Source organism: Falco punctatus (assembly GCF_963210335.1).
Source record: "Falco punctatus genome assembly, chromosome: 4".
Lineage (NCBI taxonomy): Eukaryota > Metazoa > Chordata > Aves > Falconiformes > Falconidae > Falco > Falco punctatus.
Window position 1 is genome coordinate 31933830 of NC_137583.1, and position 24830 is coordinate 31958659.

Genomic DNA, 24830 nt, shown 5'->3' on the forward strand with positions numbered 1-24830 from the left:
GCTTCAGTCTCTGATCACTGCCAAGCTTTTTCAGCAGTGCTGTGTATTGATACTTACATTACTAGAATTATCCTGGCAGTTTCCTGATGTACAAAACTATTTTACATGAACATAATAAAAAACCCCCTCTAACTGCATTTGTATTGAGCATCTTGTCATTCTTCAGCATTGTGTCATTCTTTGACATCATCATCTTTAGCGTTCTTGCAGTATCCTGATTTTTATGTTAATAGCGAGAGCCACCTGGCATGAAAGGGAAAATAATTTAACTTAATACGTGATAATTCTTATCTGTTTTCATGCTGATAGAGTTGCCAGGCACAGGTTCTGTCTTGTGGCACTCAAGCCATTGTTCCAGATGCAGAAGCTGTAGTCATAAAAATAGTGTGTAGGAGCAGTAAGTATATGATTTGAAGGAACAACCATACTTATCAAATGCAATTTAATTTTCCCATATTTATGGAAAACTGTTAGAAGTGATTCTTGCACAGTGAAAAAAAAAAAGAAGAAAATAATGTCAACAGATTAATACTATGTTCATGTCCAAGTTTCACAACCACAGCAGTTTGTTTCTAGACATGCTCTGAATAGGATAATTGGGTGAATTACTAAAATAAAACTTTCTATGTCAACAGTTTGCTAATCATAGTGGTGCAAGAAAACATAAATATATATAATTTCATTTTCATGAAAGAATGTCTTCCATCTCAATCTCAAAGATAAAACAAAATGCTGTTACTGTTGTGGGGAAGGTATTTCTCTTCACTGCATAATGTGAGCAGTAAGGTAATGTACCTAGTATGGTTTTATTTGTATTTACTTATGTATATGTGAAATACAATTTACCATAGTTCATTATTTCAAATGTCCTATATCCCTATATAAGGATATCCCTAGTGATATCTGTCCTGTGTCCCTATGTGAGGGACATCTCCTCCATTATCGACTCTAAGAGCTTGCATAATAGTGCATTTATAACTGCAGACCTCTGGGAGCTCTTTAACTCTCAGCATATACTGTTGTATTTTCAAAGAACTTCAGCTGTAGTAACCATGAAATTGGGACACAGTGATTAGCGATCTGTATCAGTGCCATTTATCAAGGGCTTCTTTAGCTGTATTACCTGATTACTAAAGTAAGGGTAAGGAGGAGTGCATAGTGACTCTCCGGCTTCATTGGGATAGTCCAGAAGAGGGAGCTTGAAATTAAAGAGTGAAGAGATTTAAAAGTACCATAAGGAATAAATTGTTCACATATAGGAACTTTGTTATGCTTACCCTTTATCACTGGTGAAATTTGCTTCATATTAATAACAACAGAGACTTGTTTTGGGGATGATAATTATTCTTGGGATGTTGTTTTTCTGTCCCACCAGAAGCAATTTTCTTTCAGCTATTAACTTAAAAGTGCTTATTTTTTCAGCGTGGTATCTGCCATTGCTTTTCCAAAATGTTTGAGAAAAGGGTAAGTAATCAGTTGTGCGGAAAATGTAAATCGTATATACTAATCTGTGACTTGAAGGGCCATCCTTCCCTTCAGTCAGCTCAAAGACACCAGCCTTGTTCTGGTGACACCAGGGATGAATTTGGCCCACTTTGTCTGGAGTATGTGGTTTGTCATTGTGCTAAGCGTTTCCCAGGGTCACTTCTGCAATGACAACGCATACAAATAACTCCTTTGACTTTGTTATAGTGCCCTTCTGTGCTTCTAATAATAATGTATTTGGAGCTTTCTCAAAGTAGAAGCTTCGATAGAATATGCTTGCAGCAATGCTGTATTCTTATAGTACTTAACCTCCAGAAACATCTCTATCTTTGCATTAGGGTCCAGTACCTCCTGGGTGAGGGAACAGTTCCTAATCAATATATTGTACCTACTAAACCAGAAAAAAGCTTAGTTTGTGTGTTTCTCTCTCTCTGTGTATTTATATATCAGTACACTGTAATCAAGTAGGAATTACATTTTTTGTTCTTTTTTTTTTTCTTCTTTTTTTTTCTTGTTTGTTTTTGGTTTGGCATTTAATTTTTTCCCCCATTTTGAATCTTAATTCCAAGATGAAACCTTGTGAATACTCACACATGGAAAACAAGCAAAGAAATATGGTTAAGCTCAAGTGACATACCATTTTCAATGATGCCTTATTTTGATTTTAACCTTTAACTAAGGAACTTAATTTTGAAGTCATTTCATAGAGAAAAGTAGATCCTCTGAAGATATCAAAATAGGACATTTAGACATTTTTGAAACTTTTAAAACATTTTAAATGGGAAATTACATCAGCCATTTTCTACAGGAATATTCAATTTCAGCAAGCTGTTTTTTCCCTCCAAAAAACATGTTACCCAATTTCTAATCAAGGCCTCCTGATATGCACAGGCTTTGTGGATTAGTGATGTGAAGCTGAGTTACAGTCTCGTTGCAGTTATTCATGCAGAAGCACGCAGATATTCCTACATCAGTACACAGAGAGCATATTTTCCATGCATTATGCATGGGATTTCCTCCAGCTGGCCTCCTGACTCACGCTCCCCCGCCTCCCCCGTGTCTGCGGCTGAGCACAGGACCACCTCGTCTCTCCCACTGGGAGAAGCTCAGTGCCAAACCCTGGGCTCCCAGCAGGTGGAAGGGGCTTCCAGGCATCCCTGCTCTGACCTCTTGCTCAAAGCATGTCCAGTCAGAATTGGTGCTGTAGCACTGCCCAGCTGAGTTTGGAGACAGTCCCCTTCCCTGGGCCCCTTTTCCAGTGTTTTGCCACCCTCATAGTGATTTTTTTTTCTTTTTTATATCAGGTGGTAGTTTCCTACATTCACATTTGTGTCTATTGCCTTAACATCCTTATGCTGTCCACCTCTAAGAAAAGCCTGGCTCTGTCTTCTCTGTACCTTCCCATTAAGCACTTGTAGACAGCAATAAGGTCTCTTTTCATAAGAGAATAAACACAGTTCTCCCACCTTCTCTTCATGTGTTGTATGCTCCAGGCCCTGGACCATTTTGGTGGCCCCTGTGGACTCGCTCCGGTTTGTTAATCTCTCTCTTGTATGGGGGAGCCCAAACCTGGACATGGTACTCTGGGCAGTCTTACAAGGGCTGAACAGAGGGAAATAATCAACCCGCTGGCTACACTGCTGTTGATACGGCCCAGTCTGTAGTTGTCCTTGAGCTACAAAGTATAAAAACCTACGAAACTACTCTGCCTTGAAAGACTGGAGTGCTGCCCGGTGTTAGGCTGGGTCTGCTAGAGGGATGCTGTGTGGCCGCAGCCTGGCGTTGGACACAGTGCGATACCCGGTTTAACATGGACGTTGTGTAATGTCCTCCTCTACCTCCCAGCATCCATCGTGTGCCTCTCCGCAGGGATTCTTTTGTGAACAGACTGGTGGGTCTGGAACTGAGTGTAGCTGAAGGAAGTGTGGGCCTTCCCTCAGCCTTGTGAAAGGTTTCGTAGAGATGATGGTGAGAGATGGACCCGAGTTACATTTCCACTCAGCCCTGCCTCTTGGACAAGTGTGGTACCCCAAGGCCGCGGCAGCATGACTTTGAATGAAGTGATGCTTCTGAGGGGTGGATGGGAGGAAAACAGGCCAAGGTGAAAGTGGTGGGGCAGGGTGTGGGACTGGACCTTGTCACTCTTGAGCCTCAAGTCTTGGCCCCTTTTTTTATCTCATATTGCAGTAGGCATTGCGGAAGCTCTTTCTCTTTGAAAATGATTGTTGACATGTGGAAGATGATGTGAACCATTGACACACAGATGTCTAGAGTCTGTAAAATAAATTGATGCTTTGCTCATGAAGTCAGATTCAGTTGATTCGGTGTAATAATTAATGAACTTATAAAAGGACTTCATAAAACATTAAAAATGGAAATAATTCACAGAAATGGAAGACAACAATTTTTTATTTCTTTCTGTTTCATATGTCGGTTAGTTATGTGGACTTGTGACTTAATAAATGTTGTGGAATTAGACATGGATCCTAATGTTAGCCTGCCATTCAGAATGTCTTCTTATGTCTCATCTCAAAGACTTGTATGATCATTATAATAAAATTAATGCATGTCTTAATTGTAATAATAACTAAACATTGGCCATTATGATGAAGTAATTAAATAGTCTCAATTGTTAATAGTTTTGTATGCTGCTATACTAAATTTGTCGCTGTCCTAACAAGAAAATAGATTAACAGAAGTAGATGGGTTATGTTTTTGTTAAGGCTTCAGTACTGACTCGCTTAGGCACATGCCTGCGACACCTCATATATAGCAATTGCAAGCTTGGAGCCGTTAATTTTAAATACTTCTAAAAAAGGAGTCTTTTATTTTACCTGGGTGCATTGCTTTTATTCTCAGTAGTCAGTAAATAGTAGTAATAGTTTCTTGGTGGTTTCAGTATTGTACATCAGCAAGGACTTGCAGCATTCCTAGGAACAAGCAGTGTGGATCGAAGCCTTATATTTAGGCCCTTGCATTTTATTCAGTGGTAAAGCACTGCATTTATTCCTTCACCACAAAGATGTTAATTGAAGCCAGTTTGGTTTAAATTCTGCACTCTTCGTCCTTACAGAGCAGGAGAAGCAGTTGGTAGAACAATTGCTAGAAAGTTGTTATCTTTTCTGGAAATGAATCATAAGAAAATCTTAGACATACATGAGAAGAATCTCCTCCCCCACCCCCACCCCCAACTTTAGAAATCTTAAAATAGTACCTCAATATGAGAGCTACAGCTAAAGAAAGGTGGAGTTACTATCAACTCTGTTTACTAAACTTTAAAGATATGTAAGTAGGAAAGGTTTAAAATGCTGGAATCCTCCTGCTAGGGCAGCCTCACCTCGAGAAAATATTATGTGTCTTTTTTTAAATTATGCCAGAGCAGCTACATATCTTTTAAAGCTATCCTCAACAATACAGAGCTTGCTTTGTTTTCCTAGAGAGACAGCAAAAGAAAAAACTCTGTATAGTGCACACACTGAAGGCTTTCTGAGTCTGCCTGCACAATGCAATTGTTCTGATTGAACTCTTGACAAATTGTAACCTGCAGGTAGAACGAGGATTTTCCATTTTTGCCTAACACGTATACATTCTGTCTCTTCCAGTTTTCCTTTCCTGCAATGCATTCAGCACAGCAAGGGCTGGAAGGAAATCTGATTGTGAAACTGATAAATTGTCTTACATAGTTTCCCTATTTTGGCCATTGCCATGGTCTGGTTCTGAAAGTGCTTGGAATCCTCCTTCTCTCTTTGTTTTAACAAGCTCCTTCTTGGTTGCCCATTGCCAGCGCTATATTACCTACAGTGCACATTTTTTTTTTTTCTATCCCATATACTACATCGACTCCAAGCAGCTTTGGTGTAAAAGCAGATGAGATGATTTATTTTTATAATTCACTTTTTCTCCTGAGAAAGAGAACCCCTTGGCCCTGCCCTGGCTTCCTCTTAACACAGTCATTTGCGTCTTGGCAAATGCAGTCTATAAAATGCTACTGAATTAAAGCAGCAAAGTGTTTCATCATATTTATTTTGCAATCCCTGTGGTAGACTCTTTTCTGGTCTAAATAGCTGCAGTGTCATTGATTTGAGTGGAATTTTCTTTCTTTGTATGAGAAGGGAATTGGCTCAACCTGGACAGGTGGCCAGAAGTCATTGCAGATGACAGACAGCAGCGGATCAGCCCCTGTGATTTCAGCTCTGATCACAGTTGTTTGCAGTTCTCCTGTACACTCATGGAAGACACTTTATGTGTTAAAACTTGTTGCAAGCCTTTGATATCTTTGACCTTTTTAAAAAAGTCTTTTAAATTTTGATATTCCCTAAGAAGACAGGTGGTATTTTTTGATTGAATAGATAGAGATTTCATGTCTAAACGCATTTCTTGGTTTCATTTTGTTGGACTACTTAACTGTTCTCTGTATGTTCTACGCTGCTCGCAATCTTTTCTTGTAATTTGTTTTTGAATGATAGTATCAAAAAACTTAACAAATAATTTAATGTGCAGAAATCCCCCTGGGAAACATTAGTAATGTCCTGCTAGTGTCTCCCTTTGGATCCAAGTGTGCATATTCAGGTACATACAGTCCCACCTGCAACTACACTTCCAAGGCAAAAATTGCCCTTGATACCTTCCTGTGGGAACAAATGGTTGATTCCCAGTGCCATGACTAACCAGACAGAGGGCCTCTGGAAGTAGGTAGGGAAGCTGTGAGAAAATTGTAAGCCTCTCAAAAGTTTTGGCTCTGGAGATAGTGAGGAGGAGCCCTCCAATACTGATGCTGAGCCCGGGACATGCTGGGTGCGGTGCATCTCTCTTGGCTGCGGTCTCATGAAACAACAGCTGAAATACCAGGTGCCCTCTTTTCTTCTTCTATCACCTGAGCAAGTCATTTGGAAACAGGGCAAGTGATACATTTCCACAAAATAAGGAAATCCCTGTGAGCAGTTCTCATTTGCAGCACAATCATAATAATCCTGGCAAAAAATCAAACTGTTTCCATATCAGTTTAGTGCCCAGCATTGCTAGCGTGGTTGGTGTCAACAGTTAAATAGCTGGTGCAGGGGCAGAAGACAGAGGCTGCTGTGTTCTTGGTGCTGCAGCTCGGACAGAAGATGAAATTATGGTAGTGCAACATTTGGTGAAGACTTTACTGATTTTCTGGCTTTCTGTTTATGCTGGAATAAAAAACCTACTTGTGCTTGAAAAAAAAAATTGGTTGTTAGGAATGTGTATGCATGTGCTTCACACAAATTATTTAACAAAACCTTCAAACTGAGGAAATACAGCCCTACTTTTGCAGAGCTGTAGGAGTACATAGCTACAATCTCTGCTTGGTGGTGAGATGGTTGTAGCACTGTATTTGTAAGGGCTTTTTTTTTTTTTACTGTAATGGTCAGAGAGTGATTTTGAATGACTTACAGCCAGGTGCGTGGTAAAGGAAAAAACAAGAGGCCAGATTTTTGGCCTTGGCCATATTGTTTATGCCTTTAGCAAATGCCACTTAACTTACTCAGTATTTAAAGTTTGTTTTTTCTATATAGTACAGACCCAGGACACATGGCTGAAACTGAATGTGGGTCATCGGATATTTATTGGGGAGATGGAAAATATGTCTGTTTATTGTAGTTTCAGGTTTTAGCTTGGGTCAGGAACAAATTTTTCAAATTTTCCAAGTATTTTGGTATATTGATACTTCTGACATTTTTGTTTATTTCAGACACAGGATAAAGGCAGTAAGAAAAATGTCCAGACAGATTCTACACTTAGTCTGAATTAAATCAAAAGCCAGATTTCATACAGGGACCTTAGACAATTGGTACTTTAGGAACAGATAATTTCCAGAAGGGTGGGTTTCTTTGGTCTTATTCTGAATGTCCCAGTTCTTGGCTGCCAGACTTGTAGGTTGAGAAACTTTGAGGCTGCCTGCTGATCCATATCATTGGAGATCTATTTAATGAATCTCAAATTGAGCATCAAAAAGCAGAAACAGTCTGACTCATTAATCACTGTGAGAGACCTTGGCCTAACCATATCAATTAAGAACAATAGCTCCCTAGTAGAAAAGAAACATGACGATGTATTTCCAGTGACAGCCATATTATTAATCACATGTATTTATTTATCAAAGATATGCTCGTGTTTCACTTCGGAGATGTAAATCAACAGCACCATAACTTTGATTACCTTGTGTCTGTGTGTTCATATGTATTTCAGACTACTGTTTGATGACATGTTCTTCAAGGGTCTCTTTAAAAATCTGAGTCTTGGTCTAATAAGATTAAGTCTTTGCTGAAAAACATCATATATGGGGTGCTAGAACATTTACACTAACATTCTGCTACACTGCTACACAGCAGAATATTAGTATAAAACTGCTGTTGCTGCTAATAGACTTCGGGTTCATTGCACTGTCGGCTGAAAGTTTTAGTCTGCGAGTTTTAAAGAGGTTTTTTTGGATAAAACTAAAAGGTATTGTAGAAATGAAACGTGGAACATTTTGGAGACGGGTGCAGTGCTATACATAAATTATTTGGCACTGTTTGTACAGTCAATTGTTTAGTTATAAATAAAATACAGCCTTAAAACAAAGGTGAAAGAGCGAAATTGAGGGTAGTTATTTCCTCTGTATTTCTATTAAAAAAAAAAAAAGGGTTTCCAAGTTTGTTTGAACAGTCACATTTTGGTCTGCTTATTGATATTCACAATGTTGTGCCTATTTTTGGATGTATTGCATTGAAGACTTTCTTCTCTGCCATGCAGTGTGCCCTTTTTCTCCAGTAAATCTTCTGCAGGCTGCAGGGCTGTTCTCAAAGCTCGGTGAGGTGCCCAGGCACAGCCAAGGGGAAACCACAGGGAGGCAAACGAGCCTGAATTTCCAGGTCCCAGAGCTACTGAAGAACAGCCTAACTTGCCTCATCGACATAAGGTCCCTTGGTGGCTGTTCCAGTTCGGCACCTACCGTGGTGGTGGTTTCCCCCATCTCATCTGAACCTCACCCATATCTTGTAGGTGGAGGGCACCCAGGGCTGGCCCAGGACCAGCTCCACAGCCTGCACCAGACAGATGCCTTCTGCCAACAGACAAGTCCCTTGAACTGGGAAACTGCAGAACCCATTTAAGATCATTAAAAATAAGTTTAGTGGATTTAAGAATACAATCCATATGCTTCTCAGAGTAATTTATTATATGTCTTCGCATTGGTGCTCAGAATGAGGTGAGAAAGAGGTTTCTCCTTAGAGCCTCTGAGCAGGCTTTTTATCCGTGGTGGAGGTATTTCCTGAGTGTGACTAGGAATAGCACAGGGTGGGCTTGATGAAACAACAGGGGGAAAATAGAACATTTTATTATAGGTCATGGGCTAAGCATCCCTTGCAGGTACTGCAGAGCGGCAGGAGGTGCCTGGTTTGATATCTCCCAGTTCTCCTACCGGTGGTGCTGACACAGAGCTGTGATACTGAGCAAAAACATTCTGGCTGCTGAAGAGGAAGACATGACCAATTTGAACTTAGGAGTGAAACATTTCCTAGAACTGAGCCTGAATAAATTCTGGAACAGTTGAACAGGAAATAGGCTAATAATGGGATTTTACAATATGCATTTCCCATATAAGGCATTGAAATGTAGCATGGGTTTGTTTGCTGATCTTCTGGCTATTTTGATGAAAATGTTAGGTTTCCTCACTGTTGGCGCTCCATTACGATCGTGAGGACTTTGCTCCATTCGCTGAAGCCTTTCATCTTGTCGCTGTCATCAGTGGTCCCTGGACGGACCATTCCTAGACCAGACCAAGGAAGAGACTAGTTAACAATTCCTCCTTACTGTCTTTTGTTTGTGTTGGGGAGCTATTTCCTTTAGCCCTTGAGACTGATGCATAGGAAGGGGAAGAGAGGTAGGGAGCGCCCGTCTCAGTGCAGTTCATGCTTCTGAAAATAAGTTCCCCAAAATCTGATGTGGGGAAAGGAAGCCCTGGCTCCACAGAGCCTGCTGTCTCCCTCAATAAACAAAGGACTGGATATGGGCAAGTTGCCCAAAGTGTTGGTGCAGGGTGCGTTCCCGTCCTTACTACTCTGCCTGGCCTTTTAAGGATATTTGACAGTATGCTGGAGACCACAGTAAGGTGTGTAATTCAGTGATGATTAATGAGCACAAGGCTCTTCTGTAGCATTGGTCAAATTCCCTTTTCACGAGTAACTCACTAAGATTTTCAGAGTTTTGCCTCTCGTGCACTATAAGTGCGATCTCCTGCCAGCTCTTATGCTACATTAATTTAGAGCCATCTACCTTTCCAAATGTGCTCTGTATTGTGGAACAGGTTTGGCTTGTAAATGTGAGGCCAGATGTTCAGAAGAGGAGAGCTCCTGTTTAGGCATCTAGCAATTACTGCTGTGACACATACTGATCGCAGCTGAAAATCTGAAAGCTGTTTGCTCAGACAATAAAATACTTGGGCTGCCTAGTTTGTGCAGTGCTATAAGAAGTGGCCTATATGCATATAATTCAGGAATTCTTTCAAAATAGCATGCACTGAATCATGGTCTCACTTAGTTGTAAACCACAGCTTGTGCCTAACTAGTTATTTTGATTTCTTGCCAAGCAGCAGCTCATTTTCCAGTTGCAACTAACATTTTCCTTTTCTTTTCCTGCAAAATCTGTTAATGAAGGCTAAATGAAACAATGAAGGTAGGTCTACTGACTAGATAAGAAACAGGTCTGATTTATTAGTAAATGTTTTTTTTTTTTTTCCAGTGACATATTTGATGCCATGTTCCCCGTCACACACATTGCAGGAGAAACAGTCATACAACAGGGTAATTCTTCCTCTCATTTTTTCCCTTGTATATTTTCTAAGGTTGTACAATTCACATCTCTCCATTTGAGATTTCACCCTATTTGCTTAACGGGAAGAATAACCACAGTCTGAAAGCATCTAAGTGTGCAGCTATGTCGGAAGTCCATGGATGCAGGTCTTTTGCTACATGTGCAGAGGTCTCCTACAAAACCACACTGGTAGATCTCCAGGGTTTCAAAGTGCTACAGTTAAATGTAGTCAAATTAAGGTGTTCATTCCTCAGCGAAAGATAGGAACTAAACCACAGCTCAGAATGCATAAGGGTGGCACAGGCTAGCTGAGAGTAATTAGAGATGGAAAATATTTTTATGGTTGTTGGGAATATTCAACACCTCATTGTGCTCTATCATAGTTCTCACACTTGGCAACTTAGCTGCGTGCCTGCCACATGTTGTGGAGTACTTCATTACCCTCAGGCTATATTAAAGCCTCGTGTGTTTACACTGAATGAAGTGTTGAATCAACTGAAAGGGAGACATTAATGCAATTAAAAGTTATTAATAGGAATAAATCATAGTGATAATGTGATTTATGAAGGCAAATAGGCAAGGATGTTTCAGAAAATGAATCTTTCTGTAAGTAATCTGGTGTACAAACCTGTGTAAATATGTACAGGATTAAATATGGAGGCAGGAAATTATTGAGTAGTTTAGCAGACCTTCAGGGAACAATCACCTTTTGTATTTTGCTTTCAGGTGATGAAGGAGACAACTTCTATGTGATTGACCAAGGCGAGGTGGATGTAAGTACACTCTTACAGTATAATATTTATTTTGAAGCTGCATCATAAAATTGTGTGCTCTGGCACACAGCTTGATCCAACAATGTGCTGTGGTTCTGTCTCCTTGAAATAGATTTCCCAGGATTGGTTTCATTACTTTGTTTTTGTTGTGTTAAGTCATTTGTGCATAATTTTATAATTGGCATGTTTTACATCCTAGCTTATTTGTCCATTCCAAGCAGGAAAATATGGTATCAAAACTAAGCAAATGACATTATCTTCAGAACCCTAACCACACCTGGAGGTGTGCAGTCTTTGGCAGAGCAGGCCACCATGCTGGAATGCACCTGAGGGTTCAGATCAACCATTAGGAAAATATTTTCTTTAATCAGTTAGCTTAGCTCATGTGTTGTTTGTTTTTTTCCCAAATTGAGATACAGCCTCAGGCAGCAAGTTTCATCTTAGAAACCTTAATTTGCTTTTAAAATTAGGTCCAAATAAATGAACAATGCAGCATATTAATAAAGCAAGGACTATTATAAGTTAAAAGTGATCTGTTAGACCACAGAATGTTTAGAGGAGTATGCAGTGGTTTAATCAGCAAGTCTTTGGAAAGAAGCTTCTTTCTGAACCTGCTTTCCAAATCATGATCTATTCACCTCTTACCATTTTTATCCTGTATGAAATTCACACTTTTGCAGTTTTGCTACAAGTTCCTCATTTGACTGAATTTTCTACACACATCTTACATATCCACAGTTGTCAGATAGCACAGGCTTGCTCATTAGCAATGTTGCTTTTCAGATGCCCAGATGAGTTTTGTTTGGCATATTTAAAGAAGAAAGTGATGTATTTTAAATCCGGGCAGGAGGCATACAGTTATTTTAGTGAAAGTTATTTTTTGTAGCAGTCTGTTTGTGTCAGGAGACCATCTAATTGGTATTGTTGGGAACTGAGAAACCTCACATGCTGCCGCTGCCTGTGGAAGTTGCTCCTCAGGAAATCCGTCTGACTCACTGTTCCTATCAGGCATACCTCTCACTAGCAAACATTGCCACATCCACAGGGCCAGAAAATAAAAGAGCAGTATTTATAGAACAGAGCTAAAATTTAATTTTAAAATAATTGGCTAGGGCCTGATACTGGACTTAATGAGTTCACTGGCTTTGAATCAGACCCACAAATACACGCAAAGGCACATGTTGAAGTTGTAGATTAATCCACTTTAAAAATAATTTGTCCTCAGTCAAAACCTTTAGGAAAGCTTTCTTCAACATTTGGCTCAGGGACAGTGGGAGACTGAGTGATATCAGAAACCCTTGCAGTTAATTGCAAAAAGACAATCACAATCTTCTGTATGGACGTATTGCTCTTACAGAACACTGACAAAATGGGGAAAATAAATGTACAGGGCCTACCCAGTTTTGTGTCTGCTTGTGAAGCTGTTGCATGAGGTGGTTTGTGCATTTTCTGTAACTGGTGGTTGCCACTAATGGCCGAGGTGTCCGTGGCTCTGCAAATGTTGAGAAGAACTTGTTTAGAGCACCAGTTGCTGTATCCTCTGTTGGATGAGATGGCATCGTGGTTCCCTTCCCAGATATGTCCTGGCATATACTCCGAAATATCTTTTACTACATCATGTTAGCTGTGTATCAGACGTTCTCAGTTTTCTTATGAAAAGTTGAAATCTTTTCATAAAACATCTCGACCACAAATGGCCCCAAAAGAGACATATGTCCAGATCTTTTTTCATTGATGGTTTCTTGAGTTCATGAAAGTCTTTTGCAGAATAATCTTGTATTTCCCAGAACAAGTCAGAGACTCCTGGGGCTTCTGAGATAGGATTTGAAAAAATGCCACAGTGAGTAAATGGCCTCAGTGCCACTGCATTGCAGTTACATGTAGGCTCTTAAACTGTCTTGATGTTCTTGAAAATTTTTATCCCAGATCCCTGATTTGGCAAGCTAAGCACCATTCTTCCTTTAAGCATGTGAGTAATTCTGTTGACTCCAGTGGGACTTACTGTTTTGCTAAACAAAGAGCATGGTGCATGGCTTTGTTTTACGGTATTGGAGTTCAAGGCAGAAATTTTCTTCATATTCTGAGTGGTTTGCAGTCCTCCAGTCAGTTATGTATGATATAGGATATAACATTTTTCCTGCCTTGTCTTTGAGACTTCCAACAGCAGATTTACTAGGGGATGAATGAAATAACTGGGTTTCTTTGAGTAGATTTCAATTTCACGAGCATTCTTAATTCCTACTCCCCTCGTTGCCAAAATCAGTGTATAGTTGCTAGGACAGATCAAAATGGACAGATCCACAATAATGTAATCCTGACAGACACACATATAGACAGTGTTCTGACATGACCTGTGGGACAAATACATCCTAACAAGACTTAAGAGATGTCCTTTAGACTGAGCTTATTCCAGAAACAACCAAAGCTCCTGACCCTCTTAAGTCTTGCAGAACTCTTCTGTGACCAGTTCTCATGCTGTTCCCCTTCAGCATCCCCCTTCCTTCATCCTGCTGCACCTTACCACTGCTCTCCCCATCTCCTCAGCTAGGTGCTCACTCCTTCCTAAGCTTTTCTTATATCTTCAGCCAAAACACACACTGAAATCCTTTTCAACATAACTGTGGAAGGTGCAAGAAACATTTGCTCATCCAGGAGCAAGTTGCAGCTACACCCTGACAGATGCAGACGTTACCTACATTAACTACCTTTGCTGGGAAGCTGCAGGGAGGTGAGCCCATTTTCCCCCAACAGCATGAAGTCTGTACCAGGGCAGTTAGTGCAGAGTAACTTGCTCCAGCGTAAGGCAGCACCTCTCAGACCCCATGGGTATGGGGCATATAGTGTATATATATATATAGTACTCCCCAGGAAAGAGTTGTTCCACTTTCTGGGCAGCAGTGCTAAAATCCTTATTGTCTGAAGAAAAATCCAGACCGCTAGTAAGCAAGCTGCAGTTCATTTAAGCCTTGCCAGAGACTTTTTTGGCATGCTTCCACCCTTCTCCAAGAAAAAAAGCGACTTGGAGTGCAGACAGTTGACCCCGAGACTTAAAGCCTCAAGCCATTTTCTGCCTAGTTCAGCTGGTGTTGGCATAGGCATGGAGACTTTTAACCCCTGGCCAGGCTATGTGCCTTCATCATTTCCATGATCTGCACAGAAGTGGCAGGTATACCGGGACTGGTGGATTCAAGGAGCAACTTACTCTTAAGCACCTGGATTTTCAATACACGTGCAAAGATACACATAAAGGAGGTTGCAATTGCCGTCATAAAATTCCCATCCCTTGGAAGAAAATCATGGCGAAACTGAAAAGAAAAATAATAATCTATTAACAAAGTAACCAAAACCAAACAGAAACGGCTAACAAAGCCAGAATAATGAAATTGGTGTGTGATGTTTTAAGTTTAAAAAGCTGCAACATTTAAAAGTAATTTTCTGTTTGAGTTTTGGCATAGGCACCCCAAAGAGTAAGTGAGAGCATTCTAATATTTTCCCTTAAAAATTATCTGAGTCAAATTAGAAGTACAATAAAATATCTTAAAATATAATAACACTTTATCCTCAGCTCTTACACTTTCTTCGGTTATAAACAAGCTTCATTAGCATAGAATAAAGTATTCTTTTGTACATGAACGTACATTTCCTTCTTGGCATCAATATGGACAGCCAAAGAAGACTCGATACCCTGTTGTTGGCGAACATACTCAGCATGGACTGTGGGCCAACGGAAAAGGGCACAAACTTTCACAGGTAAAAGAAAGGTTTTTAGAAATCAAGAAGAGGTAGGTCTTGGAGAACCTGAGGGTTTCTTCTCATATACTGCATACTACAAACCAGGTGTACTTGGACCAAAGCTGGCATTGGATGGGAAAGGACATTAGAGCATTATCAGTTGCAGCCTGCCTCCTTAGCACTTCAGGGTTGAGGAGAACTGTTAACCCGTGACCCGTCCCCGCAGATGGGTAACGTTTATACTAGGCAGATGATGGTATGAGGTTTGAAGTCTTAGAGGTCAGTTGTCTACCGGAAGCTTTTCTGCTCAGGCAATATGAACGTACGCCAAAAAGTAGCTGGCAGAGCTTAAATTATAGTTTCCAGTAAAGATGTTGAAAGTACCTGCTAAAGTATGTGTCTTGCAGAAATCTCTAATCCGTATTTCTAAATATAAAAGTGATTTCCTGTTTATTATTTTAATCTTATAACCTCACATTTTTTACTTTAAAAAGCACCATCAACTACTTTTAAAACAGATGTATTTTTTTTAGACTCAACAACTTCCTATTCTATTTAATGTCACAGCAACTTTCTCTACAGTCATTCTCAGGTTTTCCTCTTGTAAAACAACAGCAGCCAAACTGTAGTACGGTGAAAATCAAAATGAAAACTTTTCAGTATTTTTTCTTAAATAGATTCTGTATTTACCATATAAATCTATATGTGGAGCTGTACATTAATACTGTGGACAACAGATAAGATAATCTTTTGATTGCATGTCAAATCTTCTTGACACCCTTATTCATATATAGACAAACTGTCTAATTTCTGTATACAAAGATGAAAATTACATGGTGGTTTATGTGAGAACACTGTTGGATTTTAAAACCAGTTATATTTTATGGTTACATTCCATTGATTGCTTTTTGCTTTAATTCTTCCATCATTAATGATCTTTCTAATTTCAGAAGGATGCTTTTTGAAATTTGAAACAGAACATTTTAAAGTTTGGAGGTTTTCAGCTTGAATTTTTAAGGATTCTCAAGGCAGTCTCCAAGTTCATACATTTATATTTAAGAAAAGCAAATTCATACTATAAATAAAGCACTGGCTTTATTTGAGAAAACTACCCACATATAAATATGCTTCATGTCTAAGGCTTGCTTATTTTTCCAAGAATAAATAAACCTTATCTTCATTTTTGGATAACAAATATTAAGGCTTGATGAGACACAAAGCACAAATTATTACAAACAGATCCGAGGGAGGAGATTTAAGATCTAAAAGTTGCAATGCCTGGAACAAATTAGATTGTCCACATAGATCACAAAGTGACAGCAAAAAAAAAAAAAAAAAAAAAAAAAAAAAGCTAAAAGTTAACTTGAAATCAACAATACAAAATCAAAGTAAAGGTAAATTCACTCTAATGAAGCTGAGAGATAGATGTTCATATACTGCCTTCAGAGTAAAGTGGCTATATTACTGGTCGTGATAAGGTTACTTTCTGCTTCTTTAGACAACACGAAGATGGGTGAGGCCAAGATGCATTCCTGTTGCATTGAGCATTGTGTGACTCATTGCATTTTCTCTCGCAGTTAGCGCCTATGTATATCACATTCCATGAAGATAGGAACTGCTGCTCTTCACAGGAGATTTTCCCCATTTGCCTCCTAAAAAAAACAATGAAATGAACCAAGTTGTGTGATTTTCAAGCCTGCAAAAACTGCAGTGCTCATACTACATGGTGGAAAACAATAGAATAGTATTTTTGATCTGTGGAAGGTAGGTGGTCCTGATGGCTTGGTCATATTTAGGCATCTGCAGTTCTGCTTTGCTCTTCAGCTGCACAAAAGAAGGAGGTTCCTGCTCTTACGGATCTGTGACTGGCAGGTTAAGTAACAATTAGGAATAATTCATTTATGTACTCACCACTTTAGTGAGAGTTCACAAGTGCCTAAAACTGCCTGAGCCAAAACCTCAGCCCAGCATTTTTTAGGATAAAGAAGATCATCTGAGCTGCTGCCGTATAACATTGGTTTTCGTAAGCTGTTCTGAGCCTAAAATAGCTTTGCTTCCCACACCTTACAAACAGAGCTACTTTCCTTTCTACTTTTTAAAAAAATCTATTTTAAAGGGATTCACAGTGGAACTGATCTCTCTGTTAAAGGGCAGAATGGCTTTGTAATGTGCCATCAACGCACTTTAACTTCATCATGAAGACAAAATATTTTTGTTGACTTAGGCCTTTGCTGAAAATGAAGTGCTATGGTTTTCCTCCTAGAATACAACAGTTATTCTCAAACTGTTTTCTCTTTTGGAGATTGATATTGGAAATGGCATTTTTATTGGGGGACTGACTGTTGGGCCCAAAGACTGTCAGATCTCAGTGATTTGGTTTCACCTCAGAGTACTTTAAACCTGACACCCTTAGGGTGGAGGAGTAGCCATTTGCATAAATTGTTTACAGGTGAGATGTCAAACACATTTTGGGGAGCTTTGTCAAGTAAGACAGCAAAATTAAAGAAGTCTTAGAGCAGTTCAGTAGTAGCCTCTCTTTATAACAACTGTGCAACAGTAACTGTCCATCCTTCACTTGCTCTACCTTGAGTTTTACCAAGCCCCTCTCTGGGCTGCATGGTATCATGCATACTGCTTTAATAAGAAGTCTCACCATATTTCTTAAAAAAATACACGTTGGAATGGATTTGTTTCTGACTTTTAATTCACACCCCTCTGCAATAACAAAACCTGCACTTTTCAACAAAAGAGGGTATGGAAACGTGTGGTTTTGGTGTGCTGAAAAAGTCAAGGATGCAATGTCAGTTGACATTCAGGATGTGGTCCAAAACTCATTGGAATTATCAGTCTCTTCCCTGAGACAGACTTTACTGAGGACATGAATTATTGAACTGTAGTAAACCCTGGGTCCGTCTGGTGAAATCCCCACAGAAATGGAGTAGTGCTACATTTAAGTATGTATCTGGAAAATTTTGCAATGGATTAATTGAGTTTAATAATTTTTGTACCTTCCAATTACATGTCTTTCAGAACCCTAATCTTATTCATCCATTTCTCCTGCTTGTCTTACAAAAAAAGATCCAGGAGCCACAATATTACTTGCTTGTTCCACCAGGGAAGTGCTTGGGTTTGTCTGGCTTTTCTAAAACTTCTTTTTGTGCTTTTATTTTTTTCATCATGAAGAGAATCAGAAGTAGATTCAGTGTCCTGTGAGATTTTCTTTCTGCGGTGAGTGTAAGAGTTTGAAAGGAAATGCTGCTGTTATTCTCTTGTGTGATATTCTCCTACGTGACATTCATTCTGTTGTGGCAAAGAAATGAAGCTATAGTTTTTGCCGCTTGAGCTCTTTCTCGGCAGTCTGCTACCACCTGCCTGTTTGGAATTATTTTTATCTTGTATTTCAGCCCCTCAGTCCTCAGATGCTCCAGGAACACCAAGAGCCACAATATTGCCTGGAGTTCAGCAGTGATGCTAATACTGCTCCTTTTCAGCTGATACCTAAGAGGTCTCTTGATCAGCTGAACTGCTCCATGGCCTCATTTGTCTTCTACTGCACCAGCATTTCACTGGCCTCAGTAGGAGCTGGATCAGATCTTAACTGAATATTGGGAAGATAAATTGAGATTGATTCCACCTGTAGTTTGTAATACGTCTTTTCATCATAAAATGAAGATAGAAGTAAAATTAATGCTGAGAGTTTGTTGAATTTTGACCCCAGTTCATTTATTTTTATCACTGTCTTTTCTCATGCCCAGCTTGAACACGGCTGTAAATTCATATATTTTTTAAAAACTGCTAGTCTGTTACTCAGTAATTGGTAATAGGTTGTGGCCTTTTCCTTTTCCATAATTTTCTATTTGAGATGAGAATACCTGCATATTTTCTTCATATTATTTTTCATCACAGAGCTTCCAAGCAAATCAAATTAATTCTGGTTGATTTCTGCTATTACTGGTCTGTAACACACTGGGATATATTCTGCACTGGGTAAATGCACACAGCCTTTCCTATGGAAGGGAAGGGGTTTGTTGTGTAGGTTTACAGCAGCGAGCCTCCTAGCATGCTGGGGGAATACACAGTCCATACCAGTCTTTGAATACACGGGTATGTCTCATGAGCTGTATTGTCCACGAACAGAGAGGAAAATACAGCCCACAGAGCACCTGCATGAGCCCCCCTTTCTCCAGTGAAGGTTTTACATAGCACTCAAGTGTAGGAATCCTTCTCAAATTAGACGTCATCCAGGAAAAATACTGTGACAGCAGTATCGATCCATACCGTGTTTCGAGAAGATATGTTACCTAAATAATCTATGAGTCAAATACTGTTTCGTAAGTCCTATAGATCTCATGTTAAAGACAAAGGGTAATTCTGCATGTAGCTTCTGAAGTCCAAAGCACTTAGTAGTCTTCACTAAGGGAGAAAGGGGTCTCAGTAGTTATATTTAAATGGGTTTTGGATGCGCTAGGCTTAGGGAAGAAGAAAATACTCCTTTTCAAAAGCTGCTTTCCTGTTTTGACTGTTTTTCATTTCATGGCCATGGTGCTTTTCAGCGAACCTCATTACACATATCAACAAATCTCCTTCCTTTCAAGTTTGACAGTCTTAATAAAAAGCCAAAGTTGTGACAGTTCTGCTTGTTGGCTGTCTGAGCCTTGAACACAAGAGGGAAAACATGATGCCAGTTAACCATGGGAGCTGAAAACTCAGAGAGTAAATACAGTCATTGTATTGAAGCAAGATGACTTGAAATTCTGTCTGCAAAGCAGGTTGTTGCCCTCTTCGGGGACCAACTGCAGAAACTGTTATACTCTTGTTTTCCTTGTGTGTCCCCAGTGTTGATGATCAGAAAGGAAATTGCTAATAGCTTTTTAGGTAACTGGCAGTAGGAGGAAAACTGCAACTAAGTCCCCAAACTGGTTTTGCTTCTTGTTTTGTCTTGTGCTGTGGTAGGTTTATGTCAACGGGGAGTGGGTCACCAGCATCGGAGAAGGAGGCAGCTTCGGAGAACTGGCATTGATCTATGGAACACCCCGGGCCGCCACCGTCAAAGCCAAGACAGATCTCAAGCTCTGGGGCATCGACAGAGACAGCTACAGACGCATTTTAATGGTAAGTTTATGGAGAAGGGCTTGTTTATGGAGTTGATATTTTTTACTTGCTTTCGTACTGCCAGCGCTTCTGTTCAGAGTACACTGATGATAGAAGGCTGTGCAGGCTGTGTTTCTACATCAAAGAGAGAAGACATGACAATAACATTGAGTAACTAAATTAACTGAACTGCACGAATAGGGGACAAGACGCTGAGTCAGAAATGCAACTGAGTAATGTTATGCATACCTATTAGACATGAATGAAAACCTCAGGAGGCCTCTGTTACCCACTGAAGCCACGCAAATCCTTCCCTTATCGTGAACCTCAGAATGTCTTTCAGCACTGCCCCTTGCATGTGAAGGCTTTGTCTGGACTTGTATTATACACTTCAAGGTAGGAAATACAAAGTAAATCCAACTCTACTAAAAAAAAAACCAAACAAACTTGGTTGGACTGTGCCCTCCGTCTTTGTTAGCCAGCACACAGCCACACGTATCACAGGATGGTAGCTGCAGTGTCCCTGCTTTATGCTGCATTACGCTGCTCCTTCCAAACTCCCGCATCTCTGCAGCAAAGCTTAACAGACCTTCTGGGCACCTGGGATGTGTGCTAGCTTATGGATTCGCTGTCGGTTCTTGAGTGGTGAGTTTATAATGGAAACTTTGACAGATAATTAACTTTAGCAATGTCATAACAATTTTTTTAGTTTGTTTCCGATGTCCATGTGCATATCTTGCTTCTCTATTAAATATCCCTTTCTTTTTGATAATTAGCAGACATCTTTCTATTTAAAGCTTCTTTCCTAATAGGACTTGTCTCTAAAAGCTGCATTGTTTCATTCTGATCTGAAGGAAATTACACTATGCTCTCAGAATAATAAAGGAGTGTGCATTTTGAGATCATCTCTATTTCCAGTAGATGTCATGGATAACAGAAAAATTACCAAAAGAATTGAGTAGATTTTAAACTTAAATGATTTGTTCTTAAGCAGCTGAGCATTAAGGGTGATCTTTATTTATAGTGTGGTGACTGTTGGATGTCTGTATGAAGCCTTGCTGTTTTTCAGTCTGTATTTCATGGGCTGAGTTCTGTATCACATAAACAAACATCACACTGACGTCTAGGAGAGTATATCTGATGGAAATTTACTCTATCCCAAAATATTCAGCCTGATCACTCCAAGACAAAATAGAGGGATAATGATGAGAAGCATACCGTCTTCTCTCTTGTGGATAAGCAGGATGAATAGTTGTGAATGCTTCCCAGTGTGGGGAAGCAGAAAGTAGTAACTGAGACCTTACTGCAAGGTGCTTCTAAAACACAAACCAGGAGAATTTCCTAACACGCAGGAGGCACATTCAACTTATTTGTCTCTTATCCTGCATGGATGCAACAAAGGGATGTCTGGGATAACTGGTGCGATGAAACTGCATGCCACAAGGAAGAATCCAACGTATAAAAGAGAAGGAATGTAGGAGGGAAATAAATGTCAAGACAAGCCACATATTCCTTGGCTTGTTAAGCATAGCTTTTTACAGCTGCCTGTAACCTTGCTACTAAAGAATTGAAGGACAGATTCACAGGCCTTGTAGCCTAGAGGTAATTTCAGTTTTAGCTTGATGAAAATAGTGGTACCTAACATCATTCAACCCTGTGAGGCTTCCAGTTTGGTCATATGTCCATTACCATCTGATAGCAGTCTTCAGAAGATGAATATTTGATACAGAGACAGGATTTTACTAAAAGGGTTTAACTCTATCCCAGCCAAACCCAGCACAATTCCCAAGTGGAAAAGACACCGTTTTTAATGCTAGCTTTAGCCATACATGCAACTTGGAATATTACAGTTATACTACTGTTTGATTCTAGTGTACTGCTAGGTGGTTTTCAAATTAAGTTACATATTATCTGAACCAGTGACCACTCTACCTTACCTAGTAAGCTCAGTTTCTGCTAGTTGATGAGACCTTTAACTCAACATGGGGGTGTTTTCTCTCCCTCTCTCTCTTGTGTTTTTTAATTGTTGGGGCCATTAAAAATCCGTGGTCTGTTACATTACATTAGATACCGAGACAGTATAATTGTAATATTCCCAATAGTTAGATAGGAAATACTTCAGGTAGCATAGTGAATTAATTGCTGCAGGTATAGAAAATGACCAATTTCAAGTGCTGTCCACAGTGAATGCAATTTACCCATCCAGACTACGTGAATTCTGTCATCTTTTCATTTATTTGTAGGTGCAGCATGGATAATTGCTGTAGGTGAAATGAGACATCTGTCTTTGTACATTCGTGTGAGGGCAGGTTATAGTGTCTCTGCACATTTCCTCAAGCCTAAGAATTAATTACATCATGTTTCAATGGCTGCATTTCATACTTGAAGCTAAGTCCACCATTATGTGGCTGGTTTTTCTGTACTCAGTTTCAAGATGTAGTAGTAGCTGACTTTAAATTCCAGAAACATGGGTTTCAGCCGCTTAGCCCCTAACCTTATGTTTCTCGAAAGCTGCTGGATATTTGGATGTAGAAATGCTTCTGCCTTTAAATAAGGGGAAATAATATTTAAGATATCTTTTGTAATATATCATTTAAGAGGGTTTTAAAACTTGAGAGTGAGCAGTTTTTTTTTTTTTCTGTTTGCAAATACTTTTGTCCAAGAGATCAATGACCTTTTTCTCCCAAAGATACATTTTTTTTCTGTAGTCAGATAAAGCCCCTCCATAACCCAAGATAGTTTTTTCTTTCATCTGCATTCCTTCCCGGCCATGACCAGCCACATGTTTTCTCAGTCTAGTGTTGAAATTTTATTCAGGTTGTAAATATTTATTTCCAAGTTATGCCTTCAGATCCACACTTGCCCAAAAGATTTTATCCTGTCATGAGACACTTGCCTTTGCCTCATTTCTCCTTGCAGGCTCTATTTTTGTTCTTTGCTTTGCATTTAGTGATTTCTAGTTTTTATTTCTGCTTAATGCTGTTTTCTGCACTTACGTGTCTCATTGATCCTGACTGGTTTATGGCATGAATAAAATGCATCTCAGGAGATTTGGGAGTTTGGGGTTTCCTTTTTTTGGATGGACAAAGCCTGATGCAAAAATTTCCTGCTGGCTTTTAGTTACACTTGTCATCCATTTATTATTTATCCTGTCTCAAAGGAAGTTTGTTAAAACAGATATATTTCTTTATCTTTCATTGTCTCAGCTTAGGTACCCTGATGACTTGAAGGTCACATTCAAGTTTGTTTTAGCAGCTGTGGTGATTGTAAATGTTGGGATAATTCTTGCTTTTCAGGATTTGCAGTGAAATTGCTTGGCTTTCACTGCAGTTCTTGACAACGTATTATACCATGAAATTCATTGTGCTAAATGGATTACAAAAAACCACTTCAGCATGTTCCCCCCTCAGTACACTCACGAATTATCTGTCCATCTGTGTGTTCCATTTATTTCCTAAAATTATCTGTGCTGAGTTGCATACTTTTCACTCTATTGCAGATTTTTTTATGTGTATGTTCTCTGTGTGTGCACACACACTCACACATTTGTGTATATATTCTATATTTATTTGCTTACATTCTTCTGGGAGGGATGCAAAGGGGTTTTTGTCATAGGATTCTCATGTAATTCAGTTGCTGAAATGTTGCTGCTCTTTTCTTATCATTTGGGATTCAAGAGCATCACAGAGCGGGGAACATCCCAGGGCAGCACAATATTTGTATTCTAAATATACCAAATACCACAAATACCAGAGAAGCAAACGTCTGTATCCCAACATCAGATTGATCCCCCAGACGATTCAGTTCCCAGACTAAGGAAATCTGAAGTATTAATTGCTTGTAATTTCTGCTTTAAGAAGGCTTGATTCAGGATAATTTAACTATCCTCTAGTTCCCATGGTCCAAGATACCTGGTTCTGAGAGCGAAGTTGCATGGGATACAGTACTTTTTGCCTATTTGGCAAAATGCTTGCAGAAAGGGACTTGTAATATTGGGATGTAAGTCACGACAAATCAAGGTTAGTCAGCTCCTAATGTTATGCCTCACTTTATTTATGCTATTTTGGCTATTTTGTCACCTTTTCACAGCTTTGAACCTAAGAACAAGTTCTTCAACTAGTGCCTTTTTCTACTTCTATAAAATAGTAGGAAGACTTTGTGTTGCCGTAAAATGTGGGCTGCGTGGTAGCCAAAACATAAAGCAAATCTGAAGCCTGCAATCCATCCAACATCTGTGCAATATAGCACTGGGATCTTGCGGGCTATTTTGTTTTCATGGCCAGTGTGCACAGTGACTCTTTCTTTCATGCTCCTGTAAGAATGAACACCCAAATCATCATTCAGTATCAGGTTTATGGAGGGATTAAACAGGGCTGAAGCAGTCCAGAAGGCCATTCCGGCACCTCCTGCCAGGATAACTCTTTTTATTTGAAACTTGAGCCATGCTTTGACTTTGAGTAGCCATTTGTTAGGCGTCATACTGAAGATGAGGATTTCTAGGAAGAACCCGATCAACTCCACCTGAAAAAATGAAGCAAGAAAGAAGACATGAAGAGTGCTGGAGAGGCAAATCAAAGAGGTGGGCAGAGGGGAAGACAGAGACCAGACTGGAAGAGTGGGAAGAAAAAATGGAAGAAAACAGGGGGAATGAAGAATGGGCAATTGGAAAAGAGATCCAACAGCCCTATTCAACAAGACCTGTTATAATCTCTGGGACTTTTTTCCTAGCCTGTGTATTGTTCAAGCTAATCTTAAGGCTTGCTGCAATTTGTAGTGGTCCTAAAACTGGCTTTGAGCTCTTTTCTGAGTGGATTGGCAAATGCAAATGGTCTCGTTTGTCCTTGGGACTGTTTCAGGGAGGAGCACTGCAGCTTAGAATATTAACGAGTCTTCGTAGTTAGCGGGAACCATTTTTTCAGAAGATGAGCTTGTGCA

At 39.6% G+C, this 24830-nt stretch overlaps 1 protein-coding gene across 3 annotated transcripts in view; it reads left to right on the top strand.

Moving 5' to 3' along the window:
* PRKAR1B (protein kinase cAMP-dependent type I regulatory subunit beta) overlaps positions 1 to 24830 on the top strand; it is a 100765-nt gene that overhangs the window by 48020 nt on the left and 27915 nt on the right. For all 3 annotated transcript variants that reach the window (XM_080382450.1, XM_080382451.1, XM_080382452.1), the window contains exons 5-7: positions 10228 to 10289; positions 11026 to 11072; positions 19758 to 19916. In XM_080382450.1, coding sequence (XP_080238576.1) covers positions 10228 to 10289; positions 11026 to 11072; positions 19758 to 19916 — 268 coding nt within the window. The remainder of the gene's footprint in view (positions 1 to 10227; positions 10290 to 11025; positions 11073 to 19757; positions 19917 to 24830) is intronic.